Source organism: Neoarius graeffei, chromosome 4 (assembly GCF_027579695.1).
Source record: "Neoarius graeffei isolate fNeoGra1 chromosome 4, fNeoGra1.pri, whole genome shotgun sequence".
Classification (NCBI taxonomy): Eukaryota; Metazoa; Chordata; class Actinopteri; order Siluriformes; family Ariidae; genus Neoarius; species Neoarius graeffei.
The window spans coordinates 83,082,521-83,096,849 of NC_083572.1; the positions used below are offsets into that span (position 1 = coordinate 83,082,521).

Consider the following 14,329-nt stretch of genomic DNA (forward strand, 5'->3'; position numbering starts at 1 on the left):
AGATGCCCTCGCAATCTGACAGATTTGGAGCGCTTTTGCAAGGATGAGTGGGCAAATATTGCCAAGTCTAGATGTGGCAGGCTGATAGACTCCTACCCCAAAATACTGAATGCTGTAATTAAATCAAAAGGTGCTTCAACAAAGTATTAGTTTGTGTGCACACTTATGCAACCAGCTTATTGTATGTTTTTTATTTTTTATGTTTTTCCCCCTAACAGATTTGTTTGTTTTTCAATTGAATTGTACAGGTTATAGGTCACATTAAAGGTGGGAAAAGTTTTGAAATTATTTATCATGGTTTCATATTTTTTTACATCTGAAAAACCTATCATTTTAATGGGGTGTGTACACTTTTTATATCCACTGTACTTTTGTCATAATTAGTGTGCCATGTTATATAATTGTCAGTGTACATCCTATTCCACAAATGTACGAACTACGAGTGTACAAGACCACAGCAGACACATACTTTATGCATCGTTTTTCTAATACCATACTGTATCTGCATAAACCTAAATATTTATTCACCACACCACTAATATTCTTGTCCCATAGTTAATTAATTCATTATTTGCATTTAGATAACATAAATGATGCAAAAAAAGTATTTACCACCACTGGATCACACATGAACATATTTGGGTGGTGTTTTATTCTCAGCGAGATGGTAGTGTGCGACACTGGTATGAGTGTATCAGGTGCAGCAGTGTTTTTATGGTTTTAAAACATTGTCTCCACTCTCAGAAAATAAAGTACATTATTGTACTTTTAGAGGTACAACTGCTTGTCACAGGGGCAGGACCCTCTAAGGTACTGATTTATACTCTTTATAATACTGCTTGGGCAGCACTATGGTGTCGTGGTTAGCGCTGTTGCCTCACAGCAAGAAGGTTCTCGGTTCTGATGAACCGAGCAAGCAAGAACTTCTCACAGCAAGAAGGTTCACGGAAGCGCCGCGATTGATGGGGGCCTTTCTGTGTGGAGTTTGTACCGTATGTTCTCCCCGTGTCTGCGTGGGTTTCCTCTGGGTGCTCTGGTTTCCACCACAGTCCAAAGATATGCAGGTTAGGCTAATTGGTGGCTCTAAATTGTCCATATATGTGTGTGTGAATGATTGAGAGGAGAAAACCTCTATAATACAGTAGAAGGCAACAGGAAACCACTACAGTCATGTTCCCTTGAGACTTTGATGGCTGAAGCCGTCAGAGCGGCCATGTCACTGTAGTGATATGCCAGAATGGATGGATATACTGCTTGGGAACATACAGTGGGGCAAAAAAGTATTTAGTCAGTCACCAGTTGTGCAAGTTCTCCCACTTAAAAAGATGACAGAGGCCTGTAATTTTCATCATAGGTATACCTCAACTATGAGAGACAAAATGAGAAAAAAAAAATCCAGAAAATCACATTGTCTGATTTTTAAAGAATTTATTTGCAAGTTATGGTGGAAAATAAGTATTTGGTCAATAACAAAAGTTCATCTCAATACTTTGTTATATGCCCTTTGTTGGCAATAACAAAGGTCAAACGTTTTCTGTAAGTCTTCACAAGGTTTTCACACACTGTTGCTGGTATTTTGGCCCATTCCTCCATGCAGATCTCCTCTAGAGCAGTGATGTTTTGGGGCTGTCGTTGGGCAACACAGACTTTCAACTTCCTCCAAAGATTTTCTATGGGGTTGAGATCTGGAGACTGGCTAGGCCACTCCAGGACCTTGAAATGCTTCTTACGAAGCCACTCCTTCGTTGCCCGGGCGGTGTGTTTGGGATCATCGTCATGCTGAAAGACCCAGCCACGTTTCATCTTCAATGCCCTTGCTGATGGAAGGAGGTTTTCACTCAAAATCTCACGATACATGACCCCATTCATTCTTTCCTTTACACAGATCAGTCGTCCTGGTCCCTTTGCAGAAAAAACAGCCCCAAAGCATGATGTTTCCACCCCCATGCTTCACAGTAGGTATGGTGTTCTTTGGATGCAACTCAGCATTCTTTCTCCTCCAAACACGACAAGTTGAGTTTTTACCAAAAAAGTTCTATTTTGGTTTCATCTGACCATATGACATTCTCCCAATCTTCTTCTGGATCATCCAAATGCTCTCTAGCAAACTTCAGATGGGCCTGGATATGTACTGGCTTAAGCAGGGGGACACGTCTGGCACTGCAGGATTTGAGTCCCTGGCGGCGTAGTGTGTTACTGATGGTAGCCTTTGTTACTTTGGTCCCAGCTCTCTGCAGGTCATTCACTAGGTCCCCCCGTGTGGTTCTGGGATTTTTGCTCACCGTCCTTGTGATCATTTTGACCCCACGGGGTGAGATCTTGCGTGGAGCCCCAGATGGAGGGAGATTATCAGTGGTCTTGTATGTCTTCCATTTTCTAATAATTGCTCCCACAGTTGATTTCTTCACACCAAGCTGCTTACCTATTGCAGATTCAGTCTTCCCAGCCTGGTGCAGGTCTACAATTTTGTTTCTGGTGTCCTTTGACAGCTCTTTGGTCTTGGCCATAGTGGAGTTTGGAGTGTGACTGTTTGAGGTTGTGGACAGGTGTCTTTTATACTGATAACGAGTTCAAACACGTGCCATTAATACAGGTAAATAGTGGAGGACAGAGGAGCCTCTTAAAGAAGAAGTTACAGGTCTGTGAGAGCCAGAAATCTTGCTTGTTTGTAGGTGACCAAATACTTATTTTTACCGAGGAATTTACCAGTTAATTCATTAAAAATCCTACAATGTGATTTCCTGGATTCTTTCCCCCCATTCTGTCTCTCCTAGTTGAAGTGTACCTATGATGAAAATTACAGGCCTCTCTCATCTTTTTAAGTGGGAGAACTTGCACAATTGGTGGCTGACTAAATACTTTTTTGCCCCACTGTATATGTACCTTTTTGACCTTAAACATAGTTACCTTGAGGTCCAATAATGAGCCCTAGGGGGTACTTTAGTGTAAATTGTACCGTACCTTGGGGGACAGAAATAGGGCAATAAATAGTAGGGACTTCTACTGTACCCCTATTTCTGGCAGTGTAAAGCTACATTATTACACACTCATAAATTGTTAATTCACTTAATAGGTGTACATTTAGACACTATAACTAACTTCTTTACATGCACAATTTTTACTACCTCCTCCAACATTTTTGGAGGAGGTTATGTTTTTGCTTCCGTTTTTGTTTGTTTGCCTTTTCCCAATGTAACTCAAAAAGTAATGAACAGATTTTGATGAAATTTTGAGGAAAGGTGGGCCATGGGCCAAGGAACAATTGATTAGATTTTGGTGCAAATCCAAATGTGTGGCTTGGCGGAGGTATGTACTCTCTACTAAGTGCCCTTCTAGACACTCATAACAACTACTGTATGTATAATGAAATATGTGTCTTCACAAGAGCCATAAAGTTTACTTGCATTAGTCCAGGAAGGTGAAACTGGCAGCACACAAGTAATCATATTTGCATGCTTTTGCCAGACCAGGAAATATGTCAGCTATACATGTAAGTAGCCTACGACCAAAAAGTTGAAACTGTTCAGAGCCTATGGATATGTTAAATCATGGGTTCTCAGCTCCAGTCGTGGAGGTCCACTGTACCGCAGAATCTCAGCACATCTGATCAGCATCAGCCCTTCAATCCTTTCATAATTAGGGATAAATTTCCAACTTTAAAATTTATATCCGAACTTTGTATATTTCTGTAATTCTGCTTTGTGACAATGTCTATTGTTAAAAGTGATATACAAAAAGAATAGAATAGACTTGAACCAAATTGAATTGAATTGAATCAAACTGACTTGTATTGAATTTAATCGAATTAATCAAATGAATTGCATTTAATCAAATTGAATCGAACTGAATTGTATCAAATTGAATAGAATTTTTTCACTTGTATTGAATTGCATCGAATTAATCAAAATAGAATACAGTTTAATTGAATTGAACTTAGTCAAATTGAATTGTATCAAATTGAATCAAATTAATCAATTGAATTTAACCAAATGGAATCAAATTGAATTGTATCAAATAGAATTTAATAAATCAAACAGAATAGAATTGAATCGAGTTGAGCTTAATCAAATCGAATTGAATCAAGCTGAATTGTATCGAATTGAATCGAATTAACCAAATTGAATAGCATTGAAGCAAATGGAATCAAATTGAATTGTATCAAATTCAATCAAATAGAATATAACTGAATTGAATAATTTGGGTCAGGCGCGCTGGTGTGTTGAGAGAAGATAAAATTGTGCCTGCAGGACAGGAGCTGAGAAGCCCAGGTCTAAGATGTGAACAGTTTGGCGAGAAAATAAAATGATGTTTGTCCCATACGACTTTCCGTAGTTTGCATCCGAAGGACCTTTCAGTTGCCACCGGTGACGCGTCCCTTGTCAACCGAAACCCGCCCCTAATCCCGCCTCTTCACGGTCATTGGACAGTTATTTACACAAGCCTTCATAAATTTGCAGAACAGTTGGATGATTTAGCTGCCAATCTCAGCCAGAGAATCTATTTAGTAGGTTGAGAAGAACGATCAAGTACATCTCTGTTCAGATTAACGCATCGTTGTTGGTTAAAAAAAAAAAAAAAAGTGATAAATCCGGCTGGATAAATTTCCCTTTCTTATGTTATTTTGTCATATTCTGACCGAGAGGTTTTTGAGGGTTTTGTATTCACCACAGCGGACCGTTTTTCGGAATCATGTCTTCAGACGAAGACCGAGCAAAGGAGATTCTGAAGGGCTTTAAACTGTATCCTTTAAACTTGTTTTGGTTAAATCCCAAATGCCTATCTAACCTCGCTTTAAGGACACTGCATAGGGTGTGAAATAGCGGGATTCTACGTGTCATGTAGTGGACTATATCAATAATGGAGAACCGTTTGGGATGTAGCCCGTGTCAGCTAGCGGTACCCGATAGCTTATTATATTTGAATGTTGACTGGCTTTATCGATTTAGGGAGCGAAACTTTTTAAACCACAGAGTAGCTTAGGAATCAGTGTATAATTCGGTTCCCTAGTTATTTGGTTCTCAAGACTAGCCAGGGAAGTAATCTTAATATGGTTAATGTATTAATCAAGTGTCTATTTAATTAACTAGAGGCTTGTGTGGCTAGCTAACTCTAATGAGGGGTTATAAATAACGCCTCCTGCAGCATCACTGCTGCTTTCTGCTTTTCTTTAAGGATCATTTGCACTGTTTTTTTACAACTAGAGGTGTAGTATTAGCAAACTAGCTAAAGCTAATGCTCACCTAAGTCCTCTCATCCTTCTTCTTCTAGTAAGCTAGTAGCCTGTTGTTGTTGTTGTTGACCTAACTCCAGCTAAACTGAGAACTGCAACTTCATATCTCGTGTTAATGACTTGTATTTGCATGGAGATGATTGCTAACAATCTGTTACCTGATATTAGTGCTTAAGAAAAGGCTTGTCACTGCCATGTTTCCCTTGACACCTTTTTAAAATCTGCACCTGTAAAGGTACAATATAATCCATATTTCCACTTTAAATTAATTTTTAAAGATAAAACATAAGTAAGGTGCTAATACTTTTTTTTTCTTCTTCCCTCAAATCTCTTTCTGATCAGCCAGAATCATGTTCATGAGTTAATACTGTCATTGAGTCATGCTGATCATTAATTGATGGTCTGTTGTGTTTAGTCTAAATCCTGTGATTGCTCATTAAGAACTTGCATTAGATGTTCGGCATTACCCGTGTGAAGTCCCAGTGCCTGGCTTTAAATAACACAAGGCACGCTTAAACCTGACTTGTTCAAATAATGATTTGAGAAATGGATAAATGTTCGTCCTGTAGTGACGTCTCTAATATGCCTGTGCATTATTGTCTAATAGTTTCCCAGTATTCTTATTTGGTTGTGTGTGTGTGACCTTCCTAGGTAATTCAGCCTGGTAATTCTTAAATCCTTCACTGCAAGGACAGGGATTTGTTGCCTTATGTTCCCTTGGCTTGTGTGTTGCTGGAAGTCCTGCTGTTCTGTTCATTTTGACTTGTTTAAGCTTTACGAATTTCAATTGGGAAAAAAAACATGCGTCTGTTCTGATTAGTTTCTTTTGCCATATCACTTTTTCCGTGCCTGTCGGATCATTTGTCGCATTTACTGTGATGCAGAGAACAATCCTAAGTTGTTTTTTTTCCGTTAATGCTTTCTAACTTTTCAGTAACATGCATAGTTATGGTATGTACATATCTTGTCACTGTCTTGTATGGAGGTTCAGAAAGGTCTGCGGATGTGTTTGTGGTGTTGTTGAGCTGTGATTCTCCAACCGTGAGCCCCAGGAGTAAATGCAATGTACAAAGTAGGACTTCTCTCAGGAGAAGCTAAGACGTGTACATGCTGAGGGTAGAAGTGTGCATTGTACAGAACTTTCTAGGATTTTGTTTTTCAGCAAAACAAAATGGTAGTTTCCATACCATAGTAGATAAGTGAAGGATTTGAGAGGAGGTGAATAAGTCAGTGTGTGTTGCCTGTAAAACCAGAATGATCAGTTTTCTGAGTTGTTTCTCCTGATTTAGGAGAGAGCGTCGGAAAGGACATGGTGTCTGTAAATAACCAGACGGTGTCTCTGTGTCATCGTCTCCTTTATACCTTTATGCTGACACCTCATTCGCTTGCATGACTAACGCCGAATCAGAAATGCCAGTGAGTGAAAACAGTAGGTCACTTTTTAAAAAATGTATGTGACTTACATGAAAGCAGCATCACCCAGGGACTAATTAGCTAGACTGTGTCATTGTTTGCAAGTAAGTCTCCCTCCCCTGCGACGCTCACTGTGCATCACTGCTGTACCTCAGCAGGTGTGATCCCACAGACACCTGTCACCACGAACACTAATCTCTAACTCTATGGCCCAGTCTGTCTGCGACAGAGCCATCCGTTTCATCAGTTCTGCATTTTAACATCCTCGTACAGTTTTCTGATTCGGAGCTGTCGGCTATTATCCATGAGCCACAGGTTTACCACAGCTGGTAGAATTTTGGGATGTTCCTACAAGCTATTAATAAGATGCATCAACTTTTTAAAGGAGAGGCACAGAACCATGGCCTCACTTTTTGTTTATAAATGCCTTGAGACCTCAAGAATGACATAGGAATAGTTTTAAGCGTTAACAATAAATCTAATATAGTAATTTTTACGATTAAAACGATTCATAAGGGGTGTTCACACGGCACATATTTGCATCGATGCTGCACCGATGTATTTTGTTGCGATATATCTTACACCAGTGTAAATTTTGTGGAGCGTTCACACGTCACAAACCTGCTTACTAGAGAGAAGCGTGTTAGCACCGGTGCAGCCCCACATGCGGTCACACGGCAGTTTTTGCGACCGTGCTATACGATAGTAATAATGCGGAAATGAAATATGCACATGCGTGAAAATGTACTTCCTTTTACCGGTTGTCATGGCATCACCAAGCGCCGGGAAAACAATGTGGATGAAGACACCAGTGTTGCCAGATACTGCTGACGTTTTCCAGCCCAAAATATGTTCAAATCTGCCAAAATGCACTTAAAACCGCCCAATCTGGCAACACTGGAAGACACGCAGTTCTGTTGTTGATATTCGCCATTTTGGAAGCGCAAAATACCAGGATGCAAATTATGCAATGCCCGTATGTAATCAACTCTCCTCAAGCGTAGCGAGTCTACCCCTGTAGCGTTCAGACGTCCCATTTTATATCGGTGCTGCCCCGCAAACTAGCATTTACTCCGGAGTAAATTTCTTAAACCACCTCCCGAGCAGGGTTAGATTTGCACCGGTTTAAGCAGCTTTCAGGGGCTACACCGGTATAACTTGGTACCGTGTGAACGCTCTACCAGGGCAGCCCCGGTGCTACACGAGTAAAAGTTGCCGTGTGAACACCCCTATATAGGTACAGGGGTGATAGCGTTCCGGCGCCGCGCCAGATTTCCGGCGTACCGTGGCTGGGGAAAAAAAAAAATCTAGTTCGCCCATTGTCCTGTGTCATTCTGAGATGCGCAGATAGACAGTAAAGGGAATTCGCATGATATGGAACTAGTGGGAAAAAAGTGCCGCCACACTATCTGCGCATCTCAGAATGACACAGGACAATGGGCGAACTAGATTTTTTATTTTTTTTTCCCCAGCCACGGTACGCCGGAAATCCGGCGCAGCGCCGGAACGCTATCACCCCTGTAGGTAGCGGTCTGAGTGAATGACCTTGACATCTGTGACGTCACTGCAGGAAGTCTGTCGGTCTCATCGCCATTTCCGCTATACTAAAACACAGAGCTGACTGCAACTTTGAGCTTCCATTTTGAGCTAATTTATCACTATACCATGTAGATGTGTTGCTGATGGGTGCAGCAACACGACAGACGTTGCTTTCATTGCCCAAGAATGTTCAAACTGCAAAGATTTGGACGCGTTTTGCAAGAAATTCACAGGCACATTGGGTGCCTACGAAGTGGTCTCTCCTCTGCTCTGCACATTTTACTGAAGACTCGTACGAGACCTCTGATCTGTTGATGCATGTTGGCTATAAGCCTGTATTGAAAGAGGGTGCAGTACCAACAATTAAAGGAAAATAAAACTACAAGGAAAAGAAAAGCAAGTTCAGTTGCACCAGTTCTCCTGGAGTGTGAGCCGAGGGTTGTCGCTAAAACCCGGTACGGGACATATCGCTCTGGCAGTGACCTCCCCGTGGTTTTTGCTAAAACTGGTGACGTCCCATCCCAGGTTTTAGTAATTGCCTGAGTCAAGCAGTAATGGCGGAGTACTCAGTGTGGAGAAAATGGAGAATGATTGGACTAGCCGTCTGACTTCTCTGCTGGATATGCTTGCCTCAGCAGCAATATCTCACACTTGCGTGGAAGAAGCAAATGAACGGAGAACTGAACGAACAACTGAAAGTCAGATTGTTTCAAAACAATCGGCCACAAGGTCAGCCTTCAAGAAGTGAGAACGCAGACGGGTAAGATGCGATCATTTGGATACAAAACAACACTCGTTGTTTACCTGCATTTAGATTAATACATGTAACTTGTATTGTGTTTAAGTTACCGGTATAAGATTATTTAATTTGCTTCAGAATGTGATTCTCAGTTCATCTGATTTATTTAATTAGCCTTTTACGTTTTATCAGTGAAAATGCATGCATGTACATGTATGTTGCATAAGTTATAACACCTCTCCTGTTTTAATGAGTCAACCCACAATCAATGAAGTCAAATCAGTTTTAGTTGAGCAAGTCGGTAACGGTATTTCTTACTTTTGCCATAAATTATTTGCATCACTTTGGTCTATAGCTGTCAAAGGCCTCGGCCTTAAAACCGGTTCCTGCTGTGACGTCACACACTCAGGGCTGGCTGGCTCAGCGGGGCAGCTCCAATGCTAACTTTGCAGGCGATTTTTAACTCTCAAATATATATATATATATATATATATATATATATATATATATATATATATATATATATATATATATATATATATATATATATATATATATAAAATAAAAATTCACATTTATGCAGCATACAAGAGTCAAGGATGGAGATGCTGTACTATCCACTCAGAAATGTATTTAAAAATAAAGGTTCTGCATACCTCCTTTAAGCACTTGTTACAGATGTTACCAAGCAATTAGATTTAAATTTGATGATGCGCAGTAAAGGAATTTCTTTCGAAACTGCATATTCAAAATGCAGTGTCAACTTTTGCATGAATCTAAAAATTATTTAAATGTATATAAATCCATAATATATAAGTGGAAAAAATTTGTATAGTGTGTTGTAAACATTGTTGTCTTTTTGTTAGCCGTAGGTCCTTTGGTGGTTGGTTTCCAGGGTGGTTGTTTGTTGTGGCCTGGTGCTGACACACTCGGCCCACTGCGCCTGTGTGTCTCATAGAGAGGGCAGTGAGAGACACACAGGTGGTCTGAAGATGGAGAGGTCAGATGTCCCTGACTTAAAGCCTAGTGGATTGTGACGATCCATTGTTCTGATGTCTTTCTTGAGGAAGCCTTAAAGTAGACTGTCATTTGTTTCGCCCCTTGTAGTAATCATTTTAGGAATTAGTGAACCCAATTTGCCTCCTCAATCTAATGCAAGGTCACCTGTGTAATGGTCATCTAACAAATTTTGAGCGATTTTGTTCTTCTGCTGGTTTCTTCCAGGTCCTCTGGTTTCCTCCCACAGTCTAAAGACATGAGGATTAGATTAACTGGCTATTCTAAATTCCCCATAGGTGTGAATGTGTGTATGACTGGCTGGCTGTCTCTTGGTGTTTGCCCTGTGATAGACTGGTGACCTGTCCAGGGTGAACCCCACCTCTCAACCAATTTCAGCTGCTATTGGTTCCAGCTCTCTCATGACCTGCAGTGTATAAGCAGTATAGAAAATAATTGATTGAATGAGTGTGTTCTGCTGCCTTAACCTGTCTGCAGAAACTGGATGAACCTGAGGGATGCAGAGACGGGGAAAGTTCTCTGGCAAGGGACTGAAGATCTCTCTGTTCCTGGTGTGGAACATGAAGGTATGAAACCATGTAGGCTGTAGCCTGACATTAACACTGACCCCAAGCAGTTACAGGCTTTATCTTCTTTTTCATGCTGCAGGGTTTTTTTTTTTGTTGTTTTTTACACACCATTGTTCTACAGATTTGTAGAATTTTTCCTGATTTTTACAATATTAAACTTTGACACTTATTTGTCTTTGGTTTAGGTTTGGGGGGGGGGGGGGAAGGAAACATTTTAAACTGGGTTTCCATTCCCAGTGGTGGTCTGTATGTTTAGCCCATTTTAATTTAAAGACTAATCCCTGTGTCTGGGATCACTCACTTGTTCACTACTCCCTACTCAGTAGCTAGAGAATTTTATATAGAGGACTATATAGTGAGCTCATTGGTAAAATGAAATGAACACTTTCGGATACTACTCTGCCATGCCGTTATTTACGTCATTACTGTCGCACAATTAAAACGTGCCAGATCAGTCGGCTGGTGGGTTTTCAAAATGCATGCATGTATTTTTGTGATAAATCCATATTCAATCGAGCAAGCTCGGACCCCCATGACCCTGCCTCTCCAACCGACTTTATCCTGCATTGCTGCAGGCAGTTCTTCCAGGAGATATTTAAAGCTGTTAACATTCTTGTAAAGGCACCATCGATTGAGGATTGGGGTTTGGAGGTGAGTGTCCAGGTAGTTGACCTATAAACCAGGACAGATTCAGTGGTGGCTCCATATTACACTGAGCGTATTTCCCACATTAATAAATACAAAGTACTTTGTGTCTGCTGCAGCTTTCAGTTCTTTTAAATCAAGGCTGAATACTTTCTTCTTTGCTGCTGCCTTTTATTAAATCAAATTTGAGGCTTTTTTTTAATTAAATCAAATTTGATGACTCAATGGCAGTGAATCATCTGATTGATTTGGTCCATTCCTCACTCTGCACTGTAACTTTTTTTTATTCTTGTATTTTGTCTTACTCCAGTTTTAGCTTATTTTCTATACTTGTGTGTTTTTATTATTTTTTTTTTTAAAGTCATACTTTACTGTCTGCTTAACATTTCTTCCTCCGTCCATTCACCCCAACCCCCCCGCCCCGCCCCTTCTTTCAGTGTGACCGCAATGCATGATGGTATATATTGCTCGGTTAGTGACCATCTATTGTACACTGTACACTACTTTTCACAGTGCATTGTGGGATATTTTGAGTGCACTATACAGGGTGTAATAATTCTCACTGTACATTCAGACAACACTACAAAATGCCGAACTCACGATCTAGTCCACTATATAGTGAGTAGTGAGTGATTTCAGACATGGTATGCATCAATTTTAGGCTGTCGCTCTTATCTCTTCTAGCTCGGGTTCCTAAAAAGATCCTAAAATGTAAAGCTGTCTCCAGAGAGCTTAATTTCTCCTCATCAGAAAAGCTGGAAAAGTTTCGTCTGGAGCAGAAGGTTCTCTTCAAAGGCCAGTGTCTGGAAGGTTGGCAGCTGCTTTTTTTTTTTTTTTTCCCCCCCCCCCCTTTTTCTTCCCCCTTTTTAGTTTTCCCCCAGTTTTAAGCCATTGTGCTTACTCACACAAACACAATTTTTAAACTACAAAGGTTGTGGGTTACAATATTGGCATAAACCCGTTATCTGCCACTTTTAATGTGAAAATGGTTAATTTACATCAAATGTGATGGAGGCTTTTGGTCTACTGCCACTTATTTAATACGAACAAAATGAATCAAGATTTAATTGCCAATTAAGTCAGTTGATTATTTTACATTATCAGTAATTGCATCATCTTCCTCTCTCTGTCTTACCCCCCCAGAGTGGTTCTTTGAATTTGGCTTTGTGATCCCCAATTCTACAAACACATGGCAGTCTTTGATAGAGGCAGCACCCGAGTCACAGATGATGCCTGCGAATGTGTTAACGTAAGACGTTTGTTCATCTTCATAGTAGTGTCGAAGATGTCTCTAATATTTAATTTGATTTTGAGATGCTTGTTTTGGTATTCAAGTTCTTTGCAGATATTCAGAAATACTTTCAATTTTGCCCCTTTTGCAGTGGAAATGTTGTCATAGAGACAAAATTCTACGATGACGACCTTCACGTCAGCACCTCTCGAGTACGGCTTTTCTACGTCTGAGATGTGAAGCCTCCTTTTTTTTTTTTTCTCAATAATTGTCATTCAGAAGGATGCACATTGATGTGAGGATTTTTTTTTTTAATGACCAGACGAGACTCTGCGTAATGAGTATTTCCGTGGCACCTTGACAACAGCACTAAGGGGAACAAGTCAAGCAAACTAAATTTCAGGTTACAGTCACACTGGTTTAATGACCGATAAAGACTTAAACAAGGGCAAGGATGCTCATCTCAACCTGACCATGTAAATTTTTATTTGTACATTTTTTTCCCCCCATCCTTTTTATTTTGTCCTGCATTGTATACTGCTTCCTTGCATTCTGTTTTTAAATATTTGCCAGTTTGTGCTTGCTAATTTCTTTTTAACTAACTTGTAAGATAGGCAGTGTTTAAATACATATAATTATGGGTTTAATATTTGATATCCTTGAGTGATGCCTTTTCCTTTTGACTCGACTGTTTGATTTCTTTTTAATTAGGTGTATTCCTATAAGACTATCCATACCAGCTGTATTAGCTCTTCCATTTGGGGGGAGGAGAAGAGATCTGTAAATGACAAACCAGTGGTTTTGTTGAAACTACTGTGTAACCTGGCCTATTTGATTTCTTATATTAAATCTTTCTTGCCCAAGATGCTCAAAGGTTATCCATCAAATTCTCCGTTTGTCTATTTGACCTTTATTAAAAGCAATGAAATGTTGTATATTTATGAATGTCTCTTTTTGTGGATCTGATCAATGTCTTGACAAATCTCCCAAGTTGTACAGATTCTTATGCTTGCCCTGCCCCAACTTCAACTTTGAGAACTGTTTGTTTACTGCCAAATATGTCGCACTCCTGGACGGATACTACTGTAATAAGATGGTTGTTCACTTCACCAATCAGTGATTTTAATGTTATGGTGGATTGGGGTGTCACCCTTCCAAGGTTAGTTAATTCATCTTCAGTGAGTGCTTTATGCTGGTTGTGGTGGATCTGGAGTGTAACCCAGGATCACTGGGTATGAGCTGTGAATATATCCTGGATGGGACACACTTGTTCATACAATTGCACCTTGAATGCAATTACTGTAGCCAGTTCTTCTACTGGCATGTTTCTGGAAGGTGGGAGGAAAATGAAGAAGCCAGAGGAAACCCAGGAACGTCCATCATCTGTAGCCACTTTTCCTGTGCACGGTTGCAGGCAAGCTGGAGCCTATCCCAGCTGACTGTGGGTGAGAGGTGGGGTACACCCTGGACAAGTCGCCAGGTCATTGCAGGGCTGACACATAAACAATCATTCACACCTATGATCAATTTAGAGCCACCAATTAGCCGAACCTGCATGTCTTTGGGGGGGGGACTGGAGCACCCAGAGGAAATCCACACAGACATGGGGAGAACATGCAAACTCTGCACAGAAAGGCCCTCATTGGCCACTGGGCTTGAACCCAGAACCTTCTTGCTGTGAGGCCACTACACCACTGTGCTGCCCCAGGAAGATACAAGAACATGCAAAACTTCACACAGACCGTAAGCCAAGTGTGGGATCAAACTGGAGACATGGAGCTTTGAAATGGCATCACCACCTGCTGCACCATTTTTTATATATATATATATATATATATATATATATATATATATATATAAAATAATCAGCTTTGGTACATATCGTGAAATACTGTGACCTCGATCTTGAAAATAGTGACCTCGGTCAGTATTTTCAAGGCCATGGT

The 14,329-nt window shown here is 40.4% G+C and overlaps 1 protein-coding gene across 1 annotated transcript; it reads left to right on the top strand.

Moving 5' to 3' along the window:
* Positions 1-4,475: 4,475 nt before the first annotated feature.
* pde6d (phosphodiesterase 6D, cGMP-specific, rod, delta) lies at positions 4,476-13,324 on the top strand. Its single transcript, XM_060918342.1, has 5 exons — positions 4,476-4,739; positions 10,416-10,504; positions 11,837-11,962; positions 12,296-12,401; positions 12,535-13,324. The coding sequence occupies exons 1-5, from the start codon at positions 4,690-4,692 to the stop codon at positions 12,614-12,616; spliced, it is 453 nt and encodes a 150-aa protein (XP_060774325.1). The 5' UTR covers positions 4,476-4,689; the 3' UTR covers positions 12,617-13,324.
* Positions 13,325-14,329: the final 1,005 nt, after the last annotated feature.